Source organism: Protopterus annectens, chromosome 3.part0 (assembly GCF_019279795.1).
Source record: "Protopterus annectens isolate FY-2018-M chromosome 3.part0, PAN1.0, whole genome shotgun sequence".
Taxonomy (NCBI): Eukaryota; Metazoa; Chordata; order Ceratodontiformes; family Protopteridae; genus Protopterus; species Protopterus annectens.
The window spans coordinates 1,891,454,287-1,891,477,354 of record NC_056731.1 but is presented as its reverse complement, the minus strand read 5'-3'; the positions used below and the strand labels follow the sequence as shown (position 1 = coordinate 1,891,477,354).

General features: G+C 39.0%; 1 protein-coding gene across 1 annotated transcript in view; it reads right to left on the bottom strand.

Moving 5' to 3' along the window:
• Window positions 1–23,068, bottom strand: part of LRP5 (LDL receptor related protein 5) — a 1,224,287-nt gene that overhangs the window by 129,831 nt on the left and 1,071,388 nt on the right. Inside the window, exons 15-16 of the mRNA XM_044065976.1 lie at window positions 20,880–21,089; window positions 5,996–6,121 (exon numbers count right to left, since the gene is read on the bottom strand). Of these exons, the coding sequence (XP_043921911.1) occupies window positions 5,996–6,121; window positions 20,880–21,089 (336 nt within the window). The remainder of the gene's footprint in view (window positions 1–5,995; window positions 6,122–20,879; window positions 21,090–23,068) is intronic.

Here is a 23,068-nt window from a genome sequence, read left to right as displayed (position 1 = left end):
TCCTTTGGGACCCTGTGAAATAGTTTCTGGGTCTGCAGCAGGATTTTTTAAAAAGGAATTTATGAGAGTCAGGAACACTGTAATATCTGTCAGGCTTAACAGGGGCTGGAGATAAGGAGTCAGGGGTAAGACTAGACTCCGAAAACACATCTACAATGTCTAACACTGGTGGAATGGCTAGTGGCCTGTGTTGTGGTAGTAAAAAGAAATCCCTGAGCCTCTTTTTAGATTCTGAAAAATCTTGGCTCTCCCAGTGGAAATGCTCCCTCATGGTATGCAAGGTTTCCCCAAAAGAATAGTCCTCTGGAGAAGCTGAAGGTATAGATTCTTCAGCATCAGAATCCTCATAGGGGGGAAGAGAATATTCCTGATCAGAAGAGGAATCAGAAAAAATAGAAACCTGATCTGAAGAATCATAGTCAGTCTCTTGCCTAGGCCTCTTATCAGGAGGGGGATGAGAACCCCTGATCAAGGTAATAAAGTTTTCGGCCATTTTGAGCATCTGTTTTTTGGGCACAGAGGCCTGTCCACGTGGCTCTTGAGTTTGTTTCTTTGCTTTAGAAGGTGCTTTAGTCTTTGCCTTTGAAGCTGAAGTCGGTTTAATGTAAAGATGTTTAGGTCTGAATACACCCTCAGAAGCCGGTGCCTGCTCAGCGGCTCCAGACGCATCTGAAGGAATAGTATCCGAGGCTCCAGTATCTTGAGTTTCCAGCAGAATGGCCGACTCCACATGGGAGTCAGTAGCGGCCTGCGACTCTAAAGTAGCAGGCGTCAGGGGCTGCGAAAGCACCTCACTGAGAACCGGCGGACCGGCGACTGGCTTAGATGCTTCGTCGTCAGTTTTGGGCCTCGGTTGTCTCTCTTCTTTTCTTTGCGTTTTTGTGAACTCCGGTAGTCGGATGGCTATCCGACGACATTTCTGGATAATTAAACCAGCGTCAAATAGTTTAAAGCAAAATCATACCGACGCTTAATAGTGTGTTAGTTAAATCTAGCACAATACAGACAACCAGAAACGTTGTGATCAGGACCTAGGCAAGGAATACAGTAAGAATGAAAGTCCTTATGAGGTATTTGCTTTCCACAAGAAATACAATTATTTACTTTTTCTGACATCGGTCTAGAGCAAGAAAAAAGTTTCCCTAATGGGGTACTTAGCTTTACTGAAGACTTCGGATCTGAAACTCGAACACGAAAATCTCATGAGTCTGCCGACCGACACTTGCAAACTGCTTCTGCTTCGGGCACCGTGCGGCAAGAAAGACTGAAGAAAATGGCATTGGCTGCTTCTTTTATACCCCTGATGACCTGACGTCAGGGAGGGGGCGACAGCAGCTGACGCAGGACCCAGGACTTTGGAATTCAGGCCGACTGAGGGCAACCTGCCAGCAGGATTACCCAAATGCAATGACTGCAACAGTGAAACACGAAGATCAATACATGCAAAATACCATTCTGGAGAAGGAATGAGGTCTAAAAGAAGGCAGGATTTGAATGAACTATGTAATGTTTGACTGACAATGATTGGACAGTTCCTTAAGTGATGTATAATGTTTGCAACTAAAAATATGTCAACACGGTTTGCCATCATTTTTATAAATGTCCAACTGCCTGTGTCATAAGTGATAATTTAATAAAGATGTTTCTAGTTTAAAAAAAATAAATATTGGTGATGTTAAATCTAAAAGAAAACACACAGTTTAAGATTAAAAGCCGAAGAGTACTAGCCCCGTAACTTTTTATTTGTTTAAAATCATGATTTCCACATGATTAATAGACAGTAAAAATGGTAAGGTATGTATTTTGTTTTTAACACACAAGATAGCATATAGTTATCTACTGTTAACAGCACTGATTAATTATGCCGAGAGCTTGATATGGTCACAGACTGTCGAGGCAAATCTGCGAGATTCATTACCATGGCAACCATGTAAAAAACCATGTTCATGACAGAGGACCATATACTGGTCCACAGAATAGAGTGTTTATGTTATGGTGTTCTACTACTACTACTATTACTACTACCTGGACTTAAGCTATTTAGGTTAATAGTTTTAAGTAAGATGAAGAGTTACAGTGCCATGACAGTTTCCTGGTCTGCAGGCCATTTTGCCTATGTATAAGTGTATTTTGCACTCAGACTTAATGAATTATTAAATGACCGTCGTGAAACTGATGTAATGCACAGTACTAATGTCTCTGCAGCACTATAAGTAACTTGTTACCTATATTTCATTTGCTCAAACACAACCTGATTTGGGACACACACTTTTTATACTTTTATGGCTGAACCATTTCTTTTCCCACTTACTCTCGGACCACATAAAGACATGTTTTTTTGCCATTTCTTTCACTTACACAAGTGCTTAAATCAGACTGCGGGGAAAGTTCACACATTCATCCCTTCTGTCAGAGGTACATTTCGTCATTCTAGTCTCAGTTGCTCAGTCAACACAGTACACAACAGACCCGTCAGAAATGTTACAGGAAAAATAATTCCTCACTGTAGTTGTTACTTTTAATGTTGTTTAATCCAGTTTAAAATATTCCATTAAGTATTCAAGAACAGTACTTGTTTCAATTTGCCTCAAATATTTCAAAGCACTACTATAGTCAGCAACAGAAAACGCAGACTATTCTTACCATCTCAATCTGTATTACCCTGGTAGCTAGAGACATTTTACAACTTGATGTATGCCACAGCAGCTTGTTGGGAGACTGCTTTAGAAATATAATTGTTTTTAGTCAAAAGGTATTTTCACAAAATATTGTGTGTCCCCATAACAGTTTTTTTGGTCCTTCCTTCTGTATAAAGCTGTTCTGCTCATTGATTCAGAATGAAAGTTGCCTGAAATGCAATGCAAGAATTTCTGAAGAGAGTATCTATCTATCTATATATATATATATATATATATATATATATATATTTTTTTTTTTTTACTGAGTGACTCCTTTCATCTACACAGACTTGTACAGCTACGCTTGCTGCACTGACGCATAGTGACCATATTACATATTAGTCACTTTTGTGAAAAAGAAACTCCCAATTCCACTTACTTTGTTAGCCAGAAATGTCAAGTTTCCTGGGCTGCTCATTCAGCTTTAACAACTGTTGGCCCATCTTTGCACTATCTGACTTTGTCAGCCACATGTATCATGTTTAAACTGTTCACTTAACTGTGACAATGGAGCTACACAGAAAGATTACAACCTCAGAGATTCAAAAGGTTTACTGCCGCAGCGGGAAAGCATGCAAGCAGAGTAATGCACATCTTGCAATCCCGCTTTCTTTGGGGCCAGAACTTAAAAGTAATGCCAATAATGTTTAAGACAGTTCCAAAAAACCATGTGAAGCCATCTAAAGGAGCTCAACAGTAAGACTCAAATCCAACAAACACAAACTGAAGTTCCAAAACACCCCAAACGTTTAATAAAAATAAAACACAAGCAAAGCTTTCAGGTAACAACCCTCTCTCAAAGCTTTAAACGACTGAACTTCAAATGGATTTAAATAATAATTACATGATACAGATGACAACTCACAGTCCATCATACACACAGCCAAGTAACTCAAGACATTATAAAAACAATAAATCCAACATTACTTGTATATAAAAATTGTTATGCACATAAAACTTCATATATACATATATAAAAATTTTCTACTTAACTGAAAAGTCACGCCCATTTTTATCTGCATTCAAGTTAGTGATCCATTTATATTCCGCTACTGCATTATCAAGCACGATATCAATTCCCCCCATAATAGGGAAAAACTTTCTGTATATGTGTACTCATTTCATTAACTGGTTTTGCCAGAGAATTATTAGCAACATTCTGTCTTATATCAGATACATGCTTGGAAATCCTTTCCTTTAACTTCCCATTAACCTTCCCTGTATAAAAACTTACGTAAGTAATAAAGACAGCTTGATAAATGTTATTTTCTGAACTGCATGTTGTAAAACTAAATTTTAAATTCTTATTGGTTACAAGATACAAAAAGGCAGCATTAGTTAAATTACACTTACAGTATGAACAATTACAATACTGATACGTCCCCTCCCTTCCAATCTGTAGGCCAGCCTTTACCCGATTCAGATCTTTATAACTCAGCTGTTATTTCAAATTCCTGCATTTCTTATAGGTAAATTCTGGTCTATCATCTGTCCATTTTGTAAATTCTGGTAACACATTTGGTGTTTTCCAGTCACTCTGGATAATATTTATTTGGTAACTTCTAATTATACTGTGTCACATAACGCATCTTGGCCATGCCACTATTCCTATATATATTGTTCTGTGCTACATGGAAGAACCTGATGTCAAAGGTCAGCGGCAATGCAGAAAGAGAGAGAGACGAAGAAATATGGCGATGAGCACTGGACACTGAGGCAAGGATTACTTTCGAACAGAAGCTAAATCATGTGTTTTCCAGGGACAGAATCAGGTTTATGAATAGGCTGATTGGATACTTAACAATGCAGGACAGATTACTTATTTTTGCTGATAAAGAAGAGTGACAGGACTCAGAGAAAAATATTTTAACGCTTCATAGCCAGGTGCTAAGTCAAGAATCACCACATACAAAACGCTGCATTATGCCTTTTTCTCCAAGACAATTTCCCCAGCTACAACTAACTTGCCACTAATACTGCCTACACAGTTAACATCTGACAGAGCATTCCAGGATGCAGACCTTCTCCTCAATTAAGTTAAGTCTATGTTCACAGTTCTGCATTGTCTATGTATGTATGGATCTATGGTTCTGAAGTGGTGGCAGGCTTGCTGCTTCATCTTCCAAGCCAGCTAGGGATGTCCTGTCTATTGCCCATTGTCATGGGGGTTGAAAAGCAACAACGTTTTTTTTTTTTTTTTTTTTTTAACATAAGAATGTTATTGAATCTATGTACATCTGCAAACATTTATTTCATCTGTTTGTTTACCAGAAACTTCTAACCGGGCTGGCGAGGAGCCCGTTTTCAGCAAAGGCCCTGGGAGAAAAGATACAGTACATTACAAAAAAAAATGTAAAGCAACATTTTTTTATCACAATATAGTTATGCAATACAATATTAAAAAAAAAATAACTTTTGAGAGCTGTTAAAGTTTCTGACTTTCTCCAGTAGTCCATAAAAATAGGTATTAGTGCAATCCCCCATAAGGGAAGGGTAACATCAGCATACCCCCCCCCCCAGCTGAGCTTAAGGCAATTCTGTTCGCAAACCCACATCACAGGTACCACATTACAAAATAAACTGCTTTTTTTGTAAAATGGCTAAGGAGAAGCATACTGCTCAGAAAAAGTCCTTCTTTAACTTCTAAAGAAGACATTTACTGAAACTCTGGAAAGTAGTACTAATAGTCAACAGGGAAAAGGGAACGTACTGAAGAACAAACATTAATACCTTGCTGTAGGCACTACAAGACAGTGAAGGAGACAGGACTGGATACACTGCAAAACAAGCATGGAGACTAAATGTTCAAGTGAGAAAGGTTTACACTGCATTATATTTACTGTTTACCAAGTGGGGCACCACTTACTGACTAATTACCAAAAAGAATGTCACAAAATTACTTTTTTTTTCTAATGCTACAGTTTAACAAAAGAAAGTCACCAATGATCATCAAAACATATTAATATCCTACTTTTCGCCTGATCAGAGTACATTTCACTGTTAAAAAGCTAATAAAACAAGTATAGAGACCACTTACTGCTACATAATTTCATGCACAACAAATTGTTCTACACTGCCTTACTCTTAAACTGTACTGCTTTCCCTCTCCCAGGAGAGATCACTGTTATAAGCAACATTACTGATAATTCATCTTTCACTCTTGATCCAACCTAGAGCCTATGAAGAACTGATCACACAAAGATAAAGCTATTTAATTCAGCACTGCAACAAGTTTCCACATGTTGCCTCTTGCATATATAATCTAGATAATACAAACACTACTCCGCATACATCATACTCCAATAAAATACATGTACCTCCGCATGTCAACAAATTCTGCTGTAGTACAAGGTGCACTGGACAAGAACATCTGGGTGTTCCATCTCCTTTTGCAATACATATGTGTGAGCATCCACCATTGTCACGTGAGCAAGGATGAGAAGCTAAAAGAGAGAAGACAAGGTCATGCAAACTTCAGCATTTTACATTTCTATTGCAAAACTTTTACAGCATGGGGGTCTATCACTCAAATTGCACATACATATGAATAATGGCACCGATCTAGGAAGACCCTGTAGGACACAATGAAATGATTCAAAAAGAGTCTACAGATTTCTCAGCAATACACTGACATCTAATTAAGGGTCACACAAACTGTAGTACTCAGCATGCATCAGCAACACTTTTGGGAGGCAGCCCTCACACCCCCTACTACATATATAAACAAAGCATGAAATCTGTGTGAAGTCATTATTCCCAAGAGAATGGGAATCCTCTTGAGGCAGACCTTCTGCAGACTTGACTTACATAATTCCTTAAGTTATAACTTTTTGTCGCTGTATTCCCACAAACACAGATACAGCCCTTCAAATTTCAACAGGCTCCTATATGTGTGTGTGTGTGTGTGTGTGTGTGTGTGTGTGTGTGTGTGTGTGTGTGTGTGTGTGTGTGTATATATATATACATACATACACATATATATATATATATACATACATATATATATATATATATATATATATATATATATATACATATACACATATATATATATATATATATACATACATATACACACGTACACTTAAGTGTATATAGATATACTGCATAGCACATACACAAACATGCATATACCTATACACTATATATATATATATATATATATATATATATATATATACACACACACACACACACACACACACATACACAAGACACAGAGATGCACATAATCTTTACCAATTTCTTTTTATTTGTACATGGAAAATGGTAGAATGCAGTAGTGACTAAGAGTAACAGTAGAGGCAGAGAGATCCTTATGCCAAATTGTACACAATACCCAGTCTAACACAAAAATGTGTGTGGCATCTGCAATAACACTGATATTTTCCCGATTTTAGCAACGAAGGTAGTATCATAGAAAGCAGCAAGTTTGCTTACAGAACATCTTCATGAATCATTCACAAAACTCCCCCACCACATCAACCACCACAGATTTCCTGTTCACTGTCAAAACTGTTACTTCCAGTTCTTCATCATATTTATTTGCCCACAGCCTTTTGCTTCTTTCACAGTCTTTTCAGATTGTTCTTAAACCTAATCTCCTCTCTACCTTCTTTCCATGACAGCAGTACCCTCAACTTACCCCTTCTTTATATGGGTCTACTTTAGATAAACGAATACGCAATCTCTTGAACGCTCATATGAGCGAATAATCATAACATCGGAAGTGGTATTTTGGGATTGCAGTACAGTGAAGAGTGGGACATTTGCCCTTTCCTCACTGTAGTGCGACCTCGGAGTATGAATATATATTTCGTGGGGGGGGGCACAGCCCCCCACAATACAAATTTCAATGTTATGATTATTCCCTCATATGAGGGTTTGACAGATTGCATTTTCGTTTATCTGACATAGACCCCTTTATACATTACTAGCTCTTCACATATCTTTACCGGTCTACATTCCACATACATCTATCATCTTTTTTCTTAGCATTTCCTTCTCCCACTTTCAGTCTATCTTTAACAAATGTTTTCCAAAATAATGTATGTGTACTGCTGTTGCGATTTGCTTATTTGCTACCTTTCTCTAAGCAATCAAATAATACACCTTAGCTTTATTTATGTAATTATTTAAATTCTGCTGACTTGGTTATGAAACTTGCAAGGCTCATTTTCAAAGGCAACTCAAACAGTAACACTATGTGATAAACACAGTACAATGTAATATATACCAGAAACAAAGAAAGAACAGACAACAGATATGCTTTCTTCTAGACCCAGAATTTGAACCATCTAATGTTTGCTGTATGCATTTTTTAAATTATTTTTCTAACACTACCAATTCACCTGGAAAACTGTCCCAATCATCTACAACATTATCTGTGAAAGAATACTTCCTTGCATCTCCCTTGACCTTTCCACTTTTAGCTTTTGACGGTCTATTCTTACTGTTATCTGGCTCTGTTATGAGACAGTATTTCCCAGTGAATGCTGTGGATGGTCTTAGGATTTCTGTAATACCTCCCCATTCTGTCTTCAAAAATGTATGAATTAAATTCTTATAATTTTTTTAAAGGCTGCTGGAAAAGATTTACACTGTCAGTATTCTGTATCCTGGATAAAATAAGGTATCTAGAACTGCACAGAGAACTCATGATGAAGTTCATCAGTCGTCTACACTCTTTTTTTTTTTAATTTGTGATACTTCATTCTATGCATGCCTGTACACCATATGCCTTATTTGTTGTTTTTATGGTTATACACTTGCCTTTAGATCATATGATAAAAATATACTTTTCTATCTTTAGCATTACTACAGCTTTCCATCAACCTTTGGTACTCCTTTTATTGATTACTGGTCCTCAAATGTGCTGGTTTACATTTCTCTTAATAAAATTAAGTTGTAATATTTCAGTCTATTCTTCCAATCTTGGTATGCTTCCTTTCATCCATATGTCAGCATCCTGTACATCAGCATTGTTGTGACATTGCTGTGTTATTAGCAAAAGGTGGAAGTTTGTGCCCAAACCTTTTGTAACATTACTTAAATAGACAAATGAAATGTAATGACCCTAATACTGACCTTTGTTATACCCAACTCGTAACCATCTTTACATTTGAGCAAACTTCTCTTAAATAATGTATTATCTATCTTACCACCCTATTTAATTACAAATTTCTGTGGGGCAGGTGTGTGTTTTACCAACTGTTTATACATACATTCTCATATACATGTATTATCTGGTCACCATTAAGATGTCTCTGGCACCAAAGTGATGGAACCTCAAAGGAACAATACTATCTAGAACAAATGCCTCATGTATGCAATGACTGTGATGTGTATTTACTGAGCCAAAAGGGACATTACATTAGTTATCAATCTTTGTAAAAAGCCACACTGTTGTTATTCTGTTCATTATGGGAGTATAACAGGTTATAAGGTAGAACCGGATGCCCAAGTTCAATGGAAAATAGGGCAGAAATATATATGCTATACAGATACAAAGATCAACAGCAGCCTGAACTTTGCGATGTGTCCACAGTGGTGAGGAATTCCTTCTATGTGGCACAACTAAGTAAAGGTATGGCATCCAGATCCAAGTAAATTATTGTCCCTCTGTACTCAGCCCTCAAACCAGTAACAGAGTACAATACACCATTAGGCACACATTTAACTTGACACTTACAGCAGATGGAGCAACCTCAGAGGTTCATCACAAAGAAAATACTGGGTGTAGGCAACATGTTCTATGTGGATAGACTAAAACCCCTATTCTTTTACTCTGTTTCCTGACTATTAAGGGGCGACCTATGCCTGCTTACAAGGCACTCACAAATCCAGCCTTGATGGAGCTGCTACACATACACAAGTCAAACAGCATGAGGGTCATCCGATCTAGGGATCTAAACTTAATCAGCAACTCAAAACAACTGGAGAGACAGATGCGTCTCAGATTTCCCCTTCTTTGGAACAGGCTTCCTATTCACATTAAGCAGAGCCCTTCCCTGGCCCTCTTTAAATGCAAGTTGGATCAATGGATAAGGAATCAGAAATTTTCATCCAAGGTAATACCTATGTCCCTTACAACATACTCAGGGCACAGGCACAGATCCATGCAATCTTCTTGGCCCTAGGGGCCATACATTGGGTAAAAATAGGTTATACTGGCTTGTAAAGGTTCTTAAGCCATTAGCTTAGTAATCTCCTATGAACCTATGTACAATAACTTTAAATTTGCCTCCACATCAAAAAGACAAGAATCTGGAAGCATCAACAAGCAACCATGAACGACTGCAATAGGAAATGCTGCTAAGGAGAAAATAATTAGAGGGTGTATTTGGCATGACCTCTCTCTCTTTTTTTTTTTTTTTTTGGTGGGCATTGGTTTTTACAGGAGTACTATTATTTTCTCCCATATCCAAAGGGCATGCTGATAAATAAGTTAGTGATAGAATTTGTGATCCTCCATATTTGTCCATAGCTGTGTGCTTCCTGCTATGGACTGCTGCTCTTTCTCGGATTGGTTGCATGCCTTATAGGTTCATAGGTAGGTACTAGGCTATTGGCCCTAGGGCCTATATAAGCCTAGCCAAAGGTACCCTGGCTTTCGCCACCCAAGAAAATTATTTTCCTGTGCCACTGTTGAGCAGAGCCACAGAAGTGATCCCCAGGGTGAATTTCCCATCTCCCATCCAATCAAGATTTTTCTTGAACAGTGCTTGTTCCAGAGTATGGGAAGTCTCTGGGACAGGAATCTATCCTTCCAGCATGTTCTGTTTATTGTGGTGACGAGGTTTAGGTCCCTAGAGTGTGTAGCTCGTAGAGATTGGGATTTCTTTAAGTGGAGCATGTCTAAAAGCTCTGGGTTTGACATAGCTTTGTGTGTTAGGCAGAGATTGCCTCTGAGTAGGCGATATGCAACGGAGTAAAGCTGCAGTTTTTTGAGACGGCCTGCATAGGGCATCTCTTTGAGGCCGGTAATCCTCCTTGTGAGGTATTTCTGTGGCCTTTCCAATTGTTGTAGATGTCTTGTGAGGTACATACCAAAAGGGTCATTGTACTCTATAATGGGTCTAATGAGTGATGAATAGAAGAGAACAATGACCTCTTTTTTCCTGGATGAGAAACATTTTGTGATAAGGTGTGCCACATAGAAGGATTTCCTGACTACTGTGGCGATGTGATTATCAAAGGAGAGACTACTATCCACCTGTGTCCCAAGGTCTCTTATCACACTTTCGGTGTTAAGTAGACTACCACCTATGTGGTAGTTCATGGGTAGTGAGTTTTTACCAAAAGGAATGACAATGCACTTTTTGGCATTGAGCTTGAGGCCATGGCTTTGACACCAGGCATCTGTCTCAGCAAGGCCCTTTTGTAGGATGTCCACATCTTTTGGAGTTTTGATTATGGCACCTAGTTTGCAGTCATCTGCGAACTTAGTTAGCCAAAGACCTTCTGTGTTGGCCTGTACTTCAGAAAAGTAGATACCAAACAGGAGAGGACCCAGGACTGAACCCTGTGGTACTCCACTTGTCACTGGTCTGAAGCTGGATTTGGTGTCTGCTACTTTCACAGAATGGTTCCGTTAGTGAGCCAGTTGGCAACCCATCTTGTGACATAGGGATTTATACCTAGTTTAGTGAGTTTATCTATAATTCCAGAGTGGGGGATGGTGTCAAAAGCCTTGGCAAGATCTAGATAGGCTGTGTGAACCACCTTACCCTCATCTATGGCTTTGGTGACTGCTTCAAAGAAGTCTATCAGGTTTAGGAGACACGATCTGCTTTTTACAAACCTGAACTAGGTGGGGTCCTGAGTTGGGAGGTTACCAATGTCATTGTTTATAAGTTCCATGATGACACGCTCTATAGCCTTGCAGACCAGGCTCATTAAGCTAATGGGGAGGTAGTTTCCGGGGTCTGTGGTGGCTCCCCCTTTGTGGAGTGGGATAACTGTCGCTGTGCGCCATTCAGTGGGCACATAGCCTGAGGTGAGGCTATGATTGAACATGGTACTTACGTGGGGTGCCAGTTCGTTCTGTAGTTCATGTAGAACACAGCCTGGGATGTCGTCAGGTCCCATGGATGCTGTGTTCTTGGTTTTGGATAGTGTGTTTTTTTACCTGTGCAGCCATGATTACAGGAACTTTGCATTCTTCTGGTATAGAGAAGGGCCCTTTAGGGGATGACAGAGGGGTAAAGTTAGCACTGAACCTATCTGTAAGTGAAGACTAAAAAAAAGTCTTCCACGTCTGATGTTCCACATTAAGCAGAAGTAGTAGCTCTGTGTTTATTTTTTATTTGATTGGCCAATCAAAAATCGCTAAACACGGAGCTACTTCTGTTTAATGTGGAACTGCGATGTTCCGCATTAAACAGAAGTAGCTCTGTTTTGATTGGCCCATATACCGGTATACGGGCCAATCAAAAATCGCTAAACACAGAGCTACTTCTGTTTAATGCGGAATATCGCAGTTCCGCATTAAACAGAAGTAGCTCTGTTTTGCGATGTTTTGATTGGCTCATACACCGGCACACGGGCCAATCAAAAATCGCTAAACACGGAGCTTCGTTTAATGCGGAACTTCCGCATTAAACACAAGAAGCTCCGTATTTAGTGATTTTTGATTGGCCCGTATGCCGGTATATGGGTCAATCAAAAAAAAAAAAAGCGGAGACTGCCCGGGATTTAAACCGGTAGGGCGGGGCACAGGATCAGGCTGCTGATCTCGGGACAGTCCTGCCCAAATAGGGACATCTGGCAGCCCTGCTGGCCAGCTGCATTTTCTTTGAATGTAGGTTTCAGTGCTGTTTCAGTGAATGTGAGTTTCAAAGTCAGAGAAGTTTTAATGCTAAGCCTGTTTTCATTGCGAGACTGCATTGCTTTGTTTAGCAAATGTCCATCAGTGTTTGTGCTATAAAATTTGAAATCAAAGTTTTAAATTAAATCCAAATAACTGTAATCATTGTAGAAGTAAAGCAGAAAGCAGTATGCATACTTAGACTTATGAATAATGTTTATGGCAACTGGGGAGAAAAGGAGAAACAGCAACGTAATAGGACACTGGAATGGCTGCATGTTGTGGTGGTGGGGTACCAAAATTACACTCGTTTTGCTTTCACATACATGTCCAGAATTTTTTTACACGAAAAGCTGGCAACCCTGAGATATATTTTATATATATATATATATATATATATATATATATATATATATATATATAAAACTAGGTCAGATGCACATTTTTATTGGGGGCCCGGGTAAAAAGCTCCACAGAAATATAAGCAAAATACAATAATCAGATAGTACAACAGTACACATACATTAAGATGCAGAATACACACCATGTAGTTAGTCTATACAAAGAAGTATTCAATAAAGTTTTCTACTAGATACAGGTTCAAAAATAAAACACAAGCATTTCAGTAAAGATCAGTGTGAGAAAAATACAATTAGTACTGTGGACATATTAAGTAATTATGAACAAATCAGATTTCCTATATTGTGTGTGTGTGTGTGTATATATATATATATATATATATATATATATATATGTATGTATATATATATATATATATATATATATATATATATATATATATATATATATATATGTATATATATGTATATATATATATATATATATATATATATATATATATATATATATATATATATATATATATATTTTTTTTTTTTTTTGAGTAGTAAAAACACAGAGGAGAGGGGGAAAATGAGGCAAGGAGTGGACAGTCTGTTGACAGAGGTATAGATATTTTGCCAGTCAGGTTTGGCGCAGGAGCAATGCCATTTTTTCGACAGATGTTCAAATAGCAGTTTGAAACTGGTAGATTCAGATTTTGGTGTGTGTGGGGTAGAGAGTGTTATAATTTGGCTATTTGATTTGAGAATAGGGCTTTACCATGAGTGTTGTTAGCTTTGTTTACTGTGAGAAAGTTTCTGTCTTGCAGACCTTAGACTTTGCGGACATGAATAGGGAACAACAAGTTCCTTGAGGGATGGGCAACTGTCAGGATGGAAGATGATATTGTGTGTGAATTTAGATTGGTAGAGATGGAAAAGGTTAGGCAGCTCGAGCCAATTTAATTTATGTAGGGCAATTGGGTTCGGTGGGGAAGGTTGGCTGTGAAGCTGGCTATTTTGTTGTAGCAAGTTTCCAATTTGGTTAAGTCTGACCTTTTTAAGTTGGTAATGAGGGGGAAGGTTCTGGATATGGCTAATCTGGTACTGTCAGTGAGGAATGGCTTGCTTCTGTACAGTGAGCCAAGTTTGACGTGAACTTTCTTAATTGTGATGGCTATGAGTTGGTCATATCAGAGTTTGTTGTCAATTGTCAAGCCAAGGAGTTTTGTATGCTCAACTGGTTGGATGACTGCTGAGAGAATGGTGAAAGGAGGGGTGACCTGACTGTTTGCTACTCATAAATAGCATTAACTGTGTCTTTTTTGGGACTGAGGATTAGTTGCGATTTACTTAAGACATGTTTCTACATAATTAAAAGCTTGTTGGGCTATTATTTGGAGGTCTGGTAAGGTATCTGCTGAGCAGATTAAAGTTGAATCATCCACATACTGAACTACTTTAGCGTGTGTTGTGGATGAGGCTAGATCATTAGAGAAGATGTTGAAAAGATGGGGACCTTGTATGGATTCTTGGGAGATTCTGACTGAGATGGGCAGAAGTGGTGAGAGTTCAGATTTCTATCGTACTTCCTTGCTGTCTGTCCGAAAGAGAGCTTAGGAAACCAGGACAGGGAAGTATTTGATAGGTTTAGTGAGGCAAGAGTATTAAGGAGTTTCTGATGGAAGACAGTGTCGAACACTTCTGACATGTCTAGGAAGATTGATGCTACTTGCTGGTTTGAATTCTGAGTTGGTTGATGGTGTAAGAGAAATTCATTAGGGATGTGGTGGTGCTGTGTTTCAGTCTGAAATCATGTTGGGAGGGAGAGATAAGGTTGTGAGATGGCAGGTATTGCAGTAATTGAGCATGTATACGTTTTTCCAGAATTCTGACACAGGGGGAAAGGATGGCTATGGGTCTGTAATTGTTTAACTCTTTTGATGTTCCTCCTTTATGTAGAGAGGTGATGTAGGACATTTTCCATAATTTTGGGACATATTGTTCGCTATAGACCAATTTACCAGAATGGAGATAGGCAGAGCTATGGCATCGGATGAAAGTTTGAGGTACTCACTGGGGAGTTGGTCAGCTGCTACGGAAGAAGGGTTCAGTTTTTTCAGCATTGTTCTTATGGTGTTAGTTGGGACAGGTTTGAGGTCAAAAGAGTTGTTAGTTTTCACATTAGGTGAAAGAGACAGAGGGGCGGAATTGTTCCCTGTAACTAAGGAGAGGATGGTGTTTATAAAATAGTTGATTTGTGAGGCAATAATCACACTTTGGTTACTGGTTGTTGGTGTACACACACACACACACACACACACACACACACACACACACACACACACAGAGACAGACAGACAGACAGACACACACAGAGACAGAGAGACAGACACACAGAGACAGACGCACACAGAGACAGAGAGACAGACACACACAGAGACAGAGACAGACACACAGAGACAGAGAGACAGACACACACAGAGACAGAGAGACAGACACACACAGAGACAGAGAGACAGACACACACAGAGACAGAGAGACAGACACACACAGAGACAGAGAGACAGACACACACAGAGACAGAGAGACAGACACACACAGACAGAGAGACAGACACACACAGACAGACACACACAGAGACAGAGACACACAGAGAGACAGACAGAGACACAGAGAGAGAGAGACAGACAGAGACACACAGAGAGAGACAGACAGAGACACACAGAGAGAGACAGACAGAGACACACAGAGAGAGACAGACAGAGACACACAGAGAGAGACAGACAGAGACACACAGAGAGAGACAGACAGAGACACACGCAGAGAGAGAGAGACAGAGACACACATGCAGAGAGAGAGAGACAGACACACGCAGAGAGAGAGACAGACAGACACACGCAGAGAGAGAGACAGACAGACACACGCAGAGAGAGAGACAGACAGACGCACACAGACACACGCACACAGACAGACACAGACATATTTTATAAACTATATGTGGGTGTGTGAGTTTTGCATGAAAAATAAAATCTTTGTAATTTTCTCTTTAATAACTTGTGTGTGTACCAATGCCATTGTGTAATATGTGAAGTTAATAAAGGTGCTAAAAAATCCAGTTTTACAGAGCCCTAAAATGCAGCATGCATCAGATTTAAAGCAACCTACTGTTCATTGCTTACTGAGAAATGTGACAGTAGAGTGCAGTACATTCATGTCTGCAGTTGTTAACATTCGTATCGAAGTACAGAAACTCAAGTTTTCATTGATAATTAACTTTTTTTCAGTGCGTTAGCATTGTGGCTCCACACTTAAAAGAACTCTTCCCCTATATCCCCATCCCCAATCATCAGGCAGGCCCTTACACTGTAGCTAGTATGAGCTCTCCTGAGACAACTTTACCTCACAGGTTCATTTTTGTTTAATCATAATGCCATACGGTTAACTGTTTGCATTAAATAATAGAGTTAACTACATTTAACTTAATGTATTCCTGAGTTAAGGCTTAGCTGCACAGATCTTATGCGTTTTCCACAGATCCTCAGACTAACGTAACCTGACTACTGGAACTTGTACTGCACAGACAGGCTCTGGAAACATCCCACATCCTGAAGGTATGGCTCGTTTCCAGTAAGCAAGTCTTAAATAACTAGGGATGTGCCACCTGCGGACATTCCTTTCCATTAATCCTTAAAGTGAATCACCTTCTCATCCTTCTTCAAATGAACTAAGTGACTTGCTTGGTTTGTTCCACCACCAATCTCTGGCTTTGGTTACACTGCACAACAGTGATAGCAAGCAACTGCAATACAAACTACACTGACGAAAAATAAAAATAGTTTACTGCTATCACCGTGTACTATGTAGCTTATGGTGGGCACTCAACTACACGAATGAAATCTTCATGCTTTGAACTTCACTTTGGATACAGGGCTTGTTTGGAGAACTTACTCATTCTGTAATTCCTCATTAGAACTCAGAATGCAAAGATCATTATGCTAGTGGTGCCTATTTGCCAAGTCAGCTTATATGCATTACAGCTGATATCCCTGAATCATTTTATACTTCTCTAGTTGACTGACTGTATCAATATGCAACAGTGTGCTTACAAGTGAAAATTTTTCTAAACTGATTTCTGGTGAAAGTTTTGTGCGCAGCAAATTTTAATTTGATTACGCTGAACAAAAACAGCCAAACATCGGCAGGTGTCTCTGGATAGCATCTACTGTAATGCTACTTTAATTTGAAATGCTAGTACTGCAGTTAAACTATCCATGCTGTAGCTCTTCATAGGTAGCTGGCTCCCTACTGAGGCTCACAGTGCTAAGTCCAGGGCCCATCCCCCCAAAAAAAGAAACACCACCGAAAATACAGGAGAAAAGTAAATACTGAACACTGCTCTCCTCCTTTAAACAAGCCCTCCCCATATGGAAAGAGCTCCCCACCTCACAAACTTACATATACTAACTCTAGGACTGACACCTTGGAGAAAAGTGAATATTCCGAGAAATAGCAATGTCAGACTTGGTCCATTTAAGTCCAATTTTCAGCTATTCTGTGTTCAGGTTTTGGCACTCGACAATGCAAATCATGACATTTTAAACAAACAGTTACCTCGGTAGTTACTCAGTGAACGTCATACAATGTCTGTATGGAATACTGGCAATACCAAGCTAAATTACACATGTCTGTACATTCTTAATATGCGGATATTACTCTGTGTGGGTCAAATCACCAATGCAACAGGCCTAGCAGCTGAGCAACACCCTTCCAGGTATGAAAGTTGGCACAGATCGCTCAAGCACCTCCTCCTCTTCGGTCTCCCATATACTGGGTTGCCACCTTTTCAGATCTCCAAGGTGGGACCACAGGAGGTGTAGTCAGTACTGGACTTTAAACTGATGGAGAAATAAATTAAGCTGATAGACCATGGGGGTACTAGATGCTCTGTAGTGCATTTTTAGAACATTTTTCAACCTTTTGATTCAATGATGGCCTAAACAAAAATCAAGGAAATTCTTTCAAGAACGAAATAATGTGTTCATGGTTTAATCTTCCAGACAGAAACAGTTTCCAATAAAATGAGAAGACAAACGCAGGATTACATGACTTGTTACTGGGAAACATAGAGAGTAAAGCTCCAAACAGAGCCACGAATGCTACCTCAAACAGAACAAGTCAGTACAGAGTTCTGCCATCTGCAATGTACAATCAGTTTTTGTGTGCTCTTGAAAAGAATGACTAGATTCACCTTGCAGACTTTATTTGTAATGTGAATGTCCTGTCATCCATATCACAAACAAGAACTACTTATGATCAGAGACTTAACCACAATGGTCTACACAGATAATTGCATTTACATACTAAGTCTCAGATAGAATGTGTGACACCATTTCATTTAAGACTCAGTATCTCCGGCAATGATTCCTGTTATGCTGTTCACAGTCTCTCATTCACAAGCCAAAAGCCACTGCTGACAGACTTGTAATCTGATACAGCCTGTGTTTCTGAAGTGGACACCAAGATTCATCCCTTGAGCTTCACTTCACTGGCAAGGTGAGTTCCTTGACATGTACATTATAAGAGCACATCGCAAAGGGTCCCTGCAGTAGACCATTATTTTACATTGTCAAAGTTCTTGCTACTCTGCTTTAATCCTCTGCAGTAGATCATTAGTGTGCTTTGCCAATGTTCTTGCTTTTCTGTTCTAATCATGGCTCTCAAATGAGTTTTGCAGAACTCCCCTGATTTTGACTCTTTTACTACGTCATTCTGTAATGTTCTGATTTTCTCACTGAGGATTACAGTCCATCAGTAACGCCTGACTTAATGTTTCAAAATTCTTATTTAAAAGAAGAAAGTTGATGCAAAGCCTTTTCTATTAACTTTCTTCTACAACAGTCCATTATATTCCCAAGCTTCATCCCGTTTCCCCTGTATTTCTTTCTTTCCACTCACAGTTAATGTGGGGAGTGGGATGAAAGCAGTTAATATGTGACTGCCCCATTCAGAAAAGGACAGGTGGCAACCTCAACTCAAATACCCATGACACTAACTGAACACTGCTTTTCTGGGTGTAGCAGATTCATTCCTCTATGCCACAAGGCCAGGTTTTGGTGTAAACCCTGATCTCTGCACAAGAGGTTTGAACTTTGCACTGATTTTGTATAGCTTGGAATATCTGGGCAATGCACCACATGTTCTGGATTCAACTTTTGACTAGGCCATCATGGTATTAAAACAGATTTTCAGAACCCAGTATGAAATCAAGTACAACAGACTTGCGAGTGATGGCTAATTGAATAATTCATTTTAAAGTCAATGCAATAACAAAAATGTCACTTCCACCAGCATACACAGACTTTGAAAGCAGCAAGGAGTGAAATAACTATTTCCAACAATAAATTGCATTTTCCTGCACAAGTTAGATCTGGTTCTGCATATCTGTTTGTGATGAACTGTGACATTTGAGTATTCCATCAATTACTTATGGCTAGCAGTTAAATGTGAAGTCTGAAAGACAAAGCAGGTAGAGAAACTGGGATGCAATAGATTTCTGTGATGCAATAATTGATCAGCGTTAACATCAGCATCCTTTCATTTAACCAGCACTGCACCATTTCAGTACTGCAATGACCTTAGTTGAAGCTCTTACATTGGCCCGGTTACTTACCAACTTAATCGACAAGTGCAGCAAGACGCCAACAGTCTGAACAAAGGCGGTTACAAAAGTTATGAGTGAAAGCTCATGGCAATTGTTTTCTCTCTTCTTTTTATTTTTGTTCTCCCTCTGCTGCTGATTCACAGCAGATTTTCCATAACTGACTCTTGCACTGTCAGAGAAGGATGAATGGATGAGAAACTTCAAATTCACCCCTGGTTTTGCACCCATACCCTTATAGACAGGGGGCAAATAAGTAAATGTCACAACATTTCCTTGTTCTGCCCACCTGTAGGTTACTTTTGCCCTAAGTACAAGGGCTAGATAACTACCATTGGACTGTAAAGCTAGGCTTCTTAAGATCCTTACAGATCAATAGCTGTTAAATACTTATGAACTTATCAAACCATGGCTAGAGAAGTAATTTTTTTTCTCTTTAATAGAATATTCTAACTTCTGTGTTGAGAGTGGGGAATAATGCTATACTGCTAGTGACAGATAAACCTGCAATGACACTAGACAGTCATTACACATGCTTCCATCACTGTGACTGACTGTCCATCTGCTCGCCACCCACTTGTACAATGGCATGCTCAAACATGGGACTTTCTCCCTCCATTCTGTACTATGCAGCATCCTGGCTGTAGTGAAAAACATCCCCCTCCCAAATAAAGAACCTACACTCCTTAAAGCCCTACAGCCCATGAGTCATTTGTTGATCTTGGGTAGCTGACACCGCAGCTGGATGCCTTACCACTTGCAGCAGTGAGCTAGATGCTATGGGGAAAATTGAAAAAATTCAGAACACGTGTCAAAAAATGTTTACTCACTACAGAAAGACCAAAACCATACAGAATACTGTAGCTGCAGGTCAGAAACAACCCTTCAAACTTTATTACGGAGAGAATATAAACTAAAAAGACAGACCATCTTAGACACTTTCTGATGACAAGATTTGGCTTGTATCAGGATCTGATGAATACTGATACTGGAAAGTAAGTCTAGTGGAGAACAAGACCCTGAGCAATCAGATACGGCATGTTTGGATGACAGCAGTACAGCAAACAGTTCTTATCCAGGTAATGCGAAACAAATGGCCAAGGGTGTAGCAAGGCTTGAATATCAGTGAGCAACTACAACAGACTGAAATTCTACCAGTGTATGTCAAAACATAAGCATCATTAAAATGGGTTCTATAAATCAAGACTGAGTAATTGGGAGTCTTGCCTTTTTTTTTTTTTTTTTAAACTAAACTATGCTTCTGGTTTGTAAATCCTTTAAGATAAGAGCAATGAGCTATGAAAGCAGCCAATTCAGGTTTATCAAATTAAAGATGGACTGAGAACCTGTAATTTATAGCTGTGGGTTCACAACATTTAAGGCACACTTACAGAATTCCTGCATATCGACATCTTCAACAGCACGAATATCTGTTGGATGAGCAATACGACCCTGAATTCTGGTCCTTTTGTACCCATTAGTCTTCTCTATTCTTTCAATCATTTGCTGCTGTCGATCAATCCAATAAAGATGGTCCCCAAGAACAGTTAATCCCATTGGCTGAACAATGTTAGAATCTTCAAGAGTCACTCTATTTGCACCTGTTTTAATAACAAAGTAAAGAAAGAAAAAGAATTACAGCAAACTCTATGTTTACTTGTCTATGTACACAAAACATTAAGTTAACAGTTTGCCTGAGATCTCAAGTGTATGTCTTCCTATTAACATGACTGAACTAAAGGCTTGTTTATAGAAACTGACACACTAGTAACAGAGCAAGTGCCAATAACTCATTTAAAGTTTGTTTACAGGGATAAAGCACTGATCTTCGTGGATCAATTTCAGGCACAGCCCAGGTGATTGCAATCACAGGAAAAAAAATCCTTTTTACACACGATTAAACAACAAACAATTTCACACACAGCAATACTTACACCTTCACCTAGAAAGAAACAATGAATTACACAGCACTGACATGCTAGTTACAAATTAGAGTTGAAGCTAAGTTTTATACTTAATTCAGAAAAATAATTACACTGTTTATACACAGTATTTACAAGCAACAATAAAAGCCAGTCATGTTTGATCATCCTGAGCATGGAAAGGGGGGAATAAGGATATTAAAGAAAAGCATGGGAGGTGTACACGTGGTTAGGTTACGTAGTCGGCTACAAATATTCACATTGGGCTTGTGTAAGCAGATATATTTTGAACTCTGGACTAAGATGACAGGTGTTTAAGCTACAGAGATTTACATCGGTGCTAGAACTGAAAATGTTTGACCAGTCCAGTGCTGCTTGTTTTTTGGGGGTTGTAGAAAACCATGGTCAGCCTTAGCAATTGTGGGGCTTAATTTGGGGGGAGGGGGGTATAAAGCCATAATCCTTTTATGACCTAGTACCACCCCCTCTATCCTCAATGATTTGCGGAAAAAAAAATGCATTTTATGAGGAACAGACAAAAATACGAGGCAAAAGTTTTGTCATTCTGCATAGTTTAAAAGTAAAGGTAGTGGCAATGGCATTGGTTTACAAATGCCAAATCCTACACATGTGGCATTCCTGCAAACTTCTTTGCTCATGACTTCTGGACAAAGGCAAACGATGGATAAACAAATGTGCATAAACAGGGACAATTTTTAAACATTTCTCTAATTCAGAAAAGAAACAGATTTTGCAGCAACAAGCATTTTCTGAACAATATGAAGCATGAAACTCTAAAGTCTGGCATTATTGACTAACTGTAATCCAAAGTGATTGGCCAGAAAAATAAAATAAAATATTCTATGATAAATAGCAAAAATATGATGCAAAAAATAAATCAAGGATAGTTTGCAAAAAACAAAACAAAAGGACAGTATGTGGCAGTTTAACTGTAGTAAGCTGCTTGTGATATTTATTTCAAGCAGCTTACTACGGTTTCAAAGTAGAGGAGCTTTCCCCCCTTTCTTTTGGTCTTCAAGGTGAAGACCTTTTTTTAGCCATGATTCGCAGGCACTGCTGGTGTGGGAGTGTAATATTGGCACTGGCTAGTGAAATGCTGGTACTGCATTTGTGGCAACAGCTGAAGTAATATAGAGCTCAATTACAGTTGGTAATTTGACTGTAGAAAGATATTTTTTGTACTTATAGTAAGCAGCTTGCTAGAGTTTCAAGTAGAAGCACCCTTTTTTTGGTCTTCAAAGTGAAGGCGCCCACCTTTTTTTCCCCCTTAGGGGCAGAGCTCTATAGTGCCCACTCAGCTCAACAGTGTGCGAGGCTCTATTGTGCCCAATCAGCCCAAGAAGCCTTACAGAGCAGGGCCAATTGGAGAATGAATTCTTAGGTTAAAAGAGGAGGTTTTTATGGAGAACTTTACTGCAAGGGTAAAATATATTTCTAGATGATATCTGATAAAAATTAAGCCAAGTAGATCTTTTTGTTTTACAGGTAAACAACTGTATTTACAAGAATGAGACAGTGGTATTCTTGAGGAGGCAGTGTGAGATCAATCAAACTATGTTTAAACAATGACCCCAGTGACAACCAAAACAAAAATAAAATAATAAAATCACTGTGTTGCAGCCAAAACTCTCCACAAC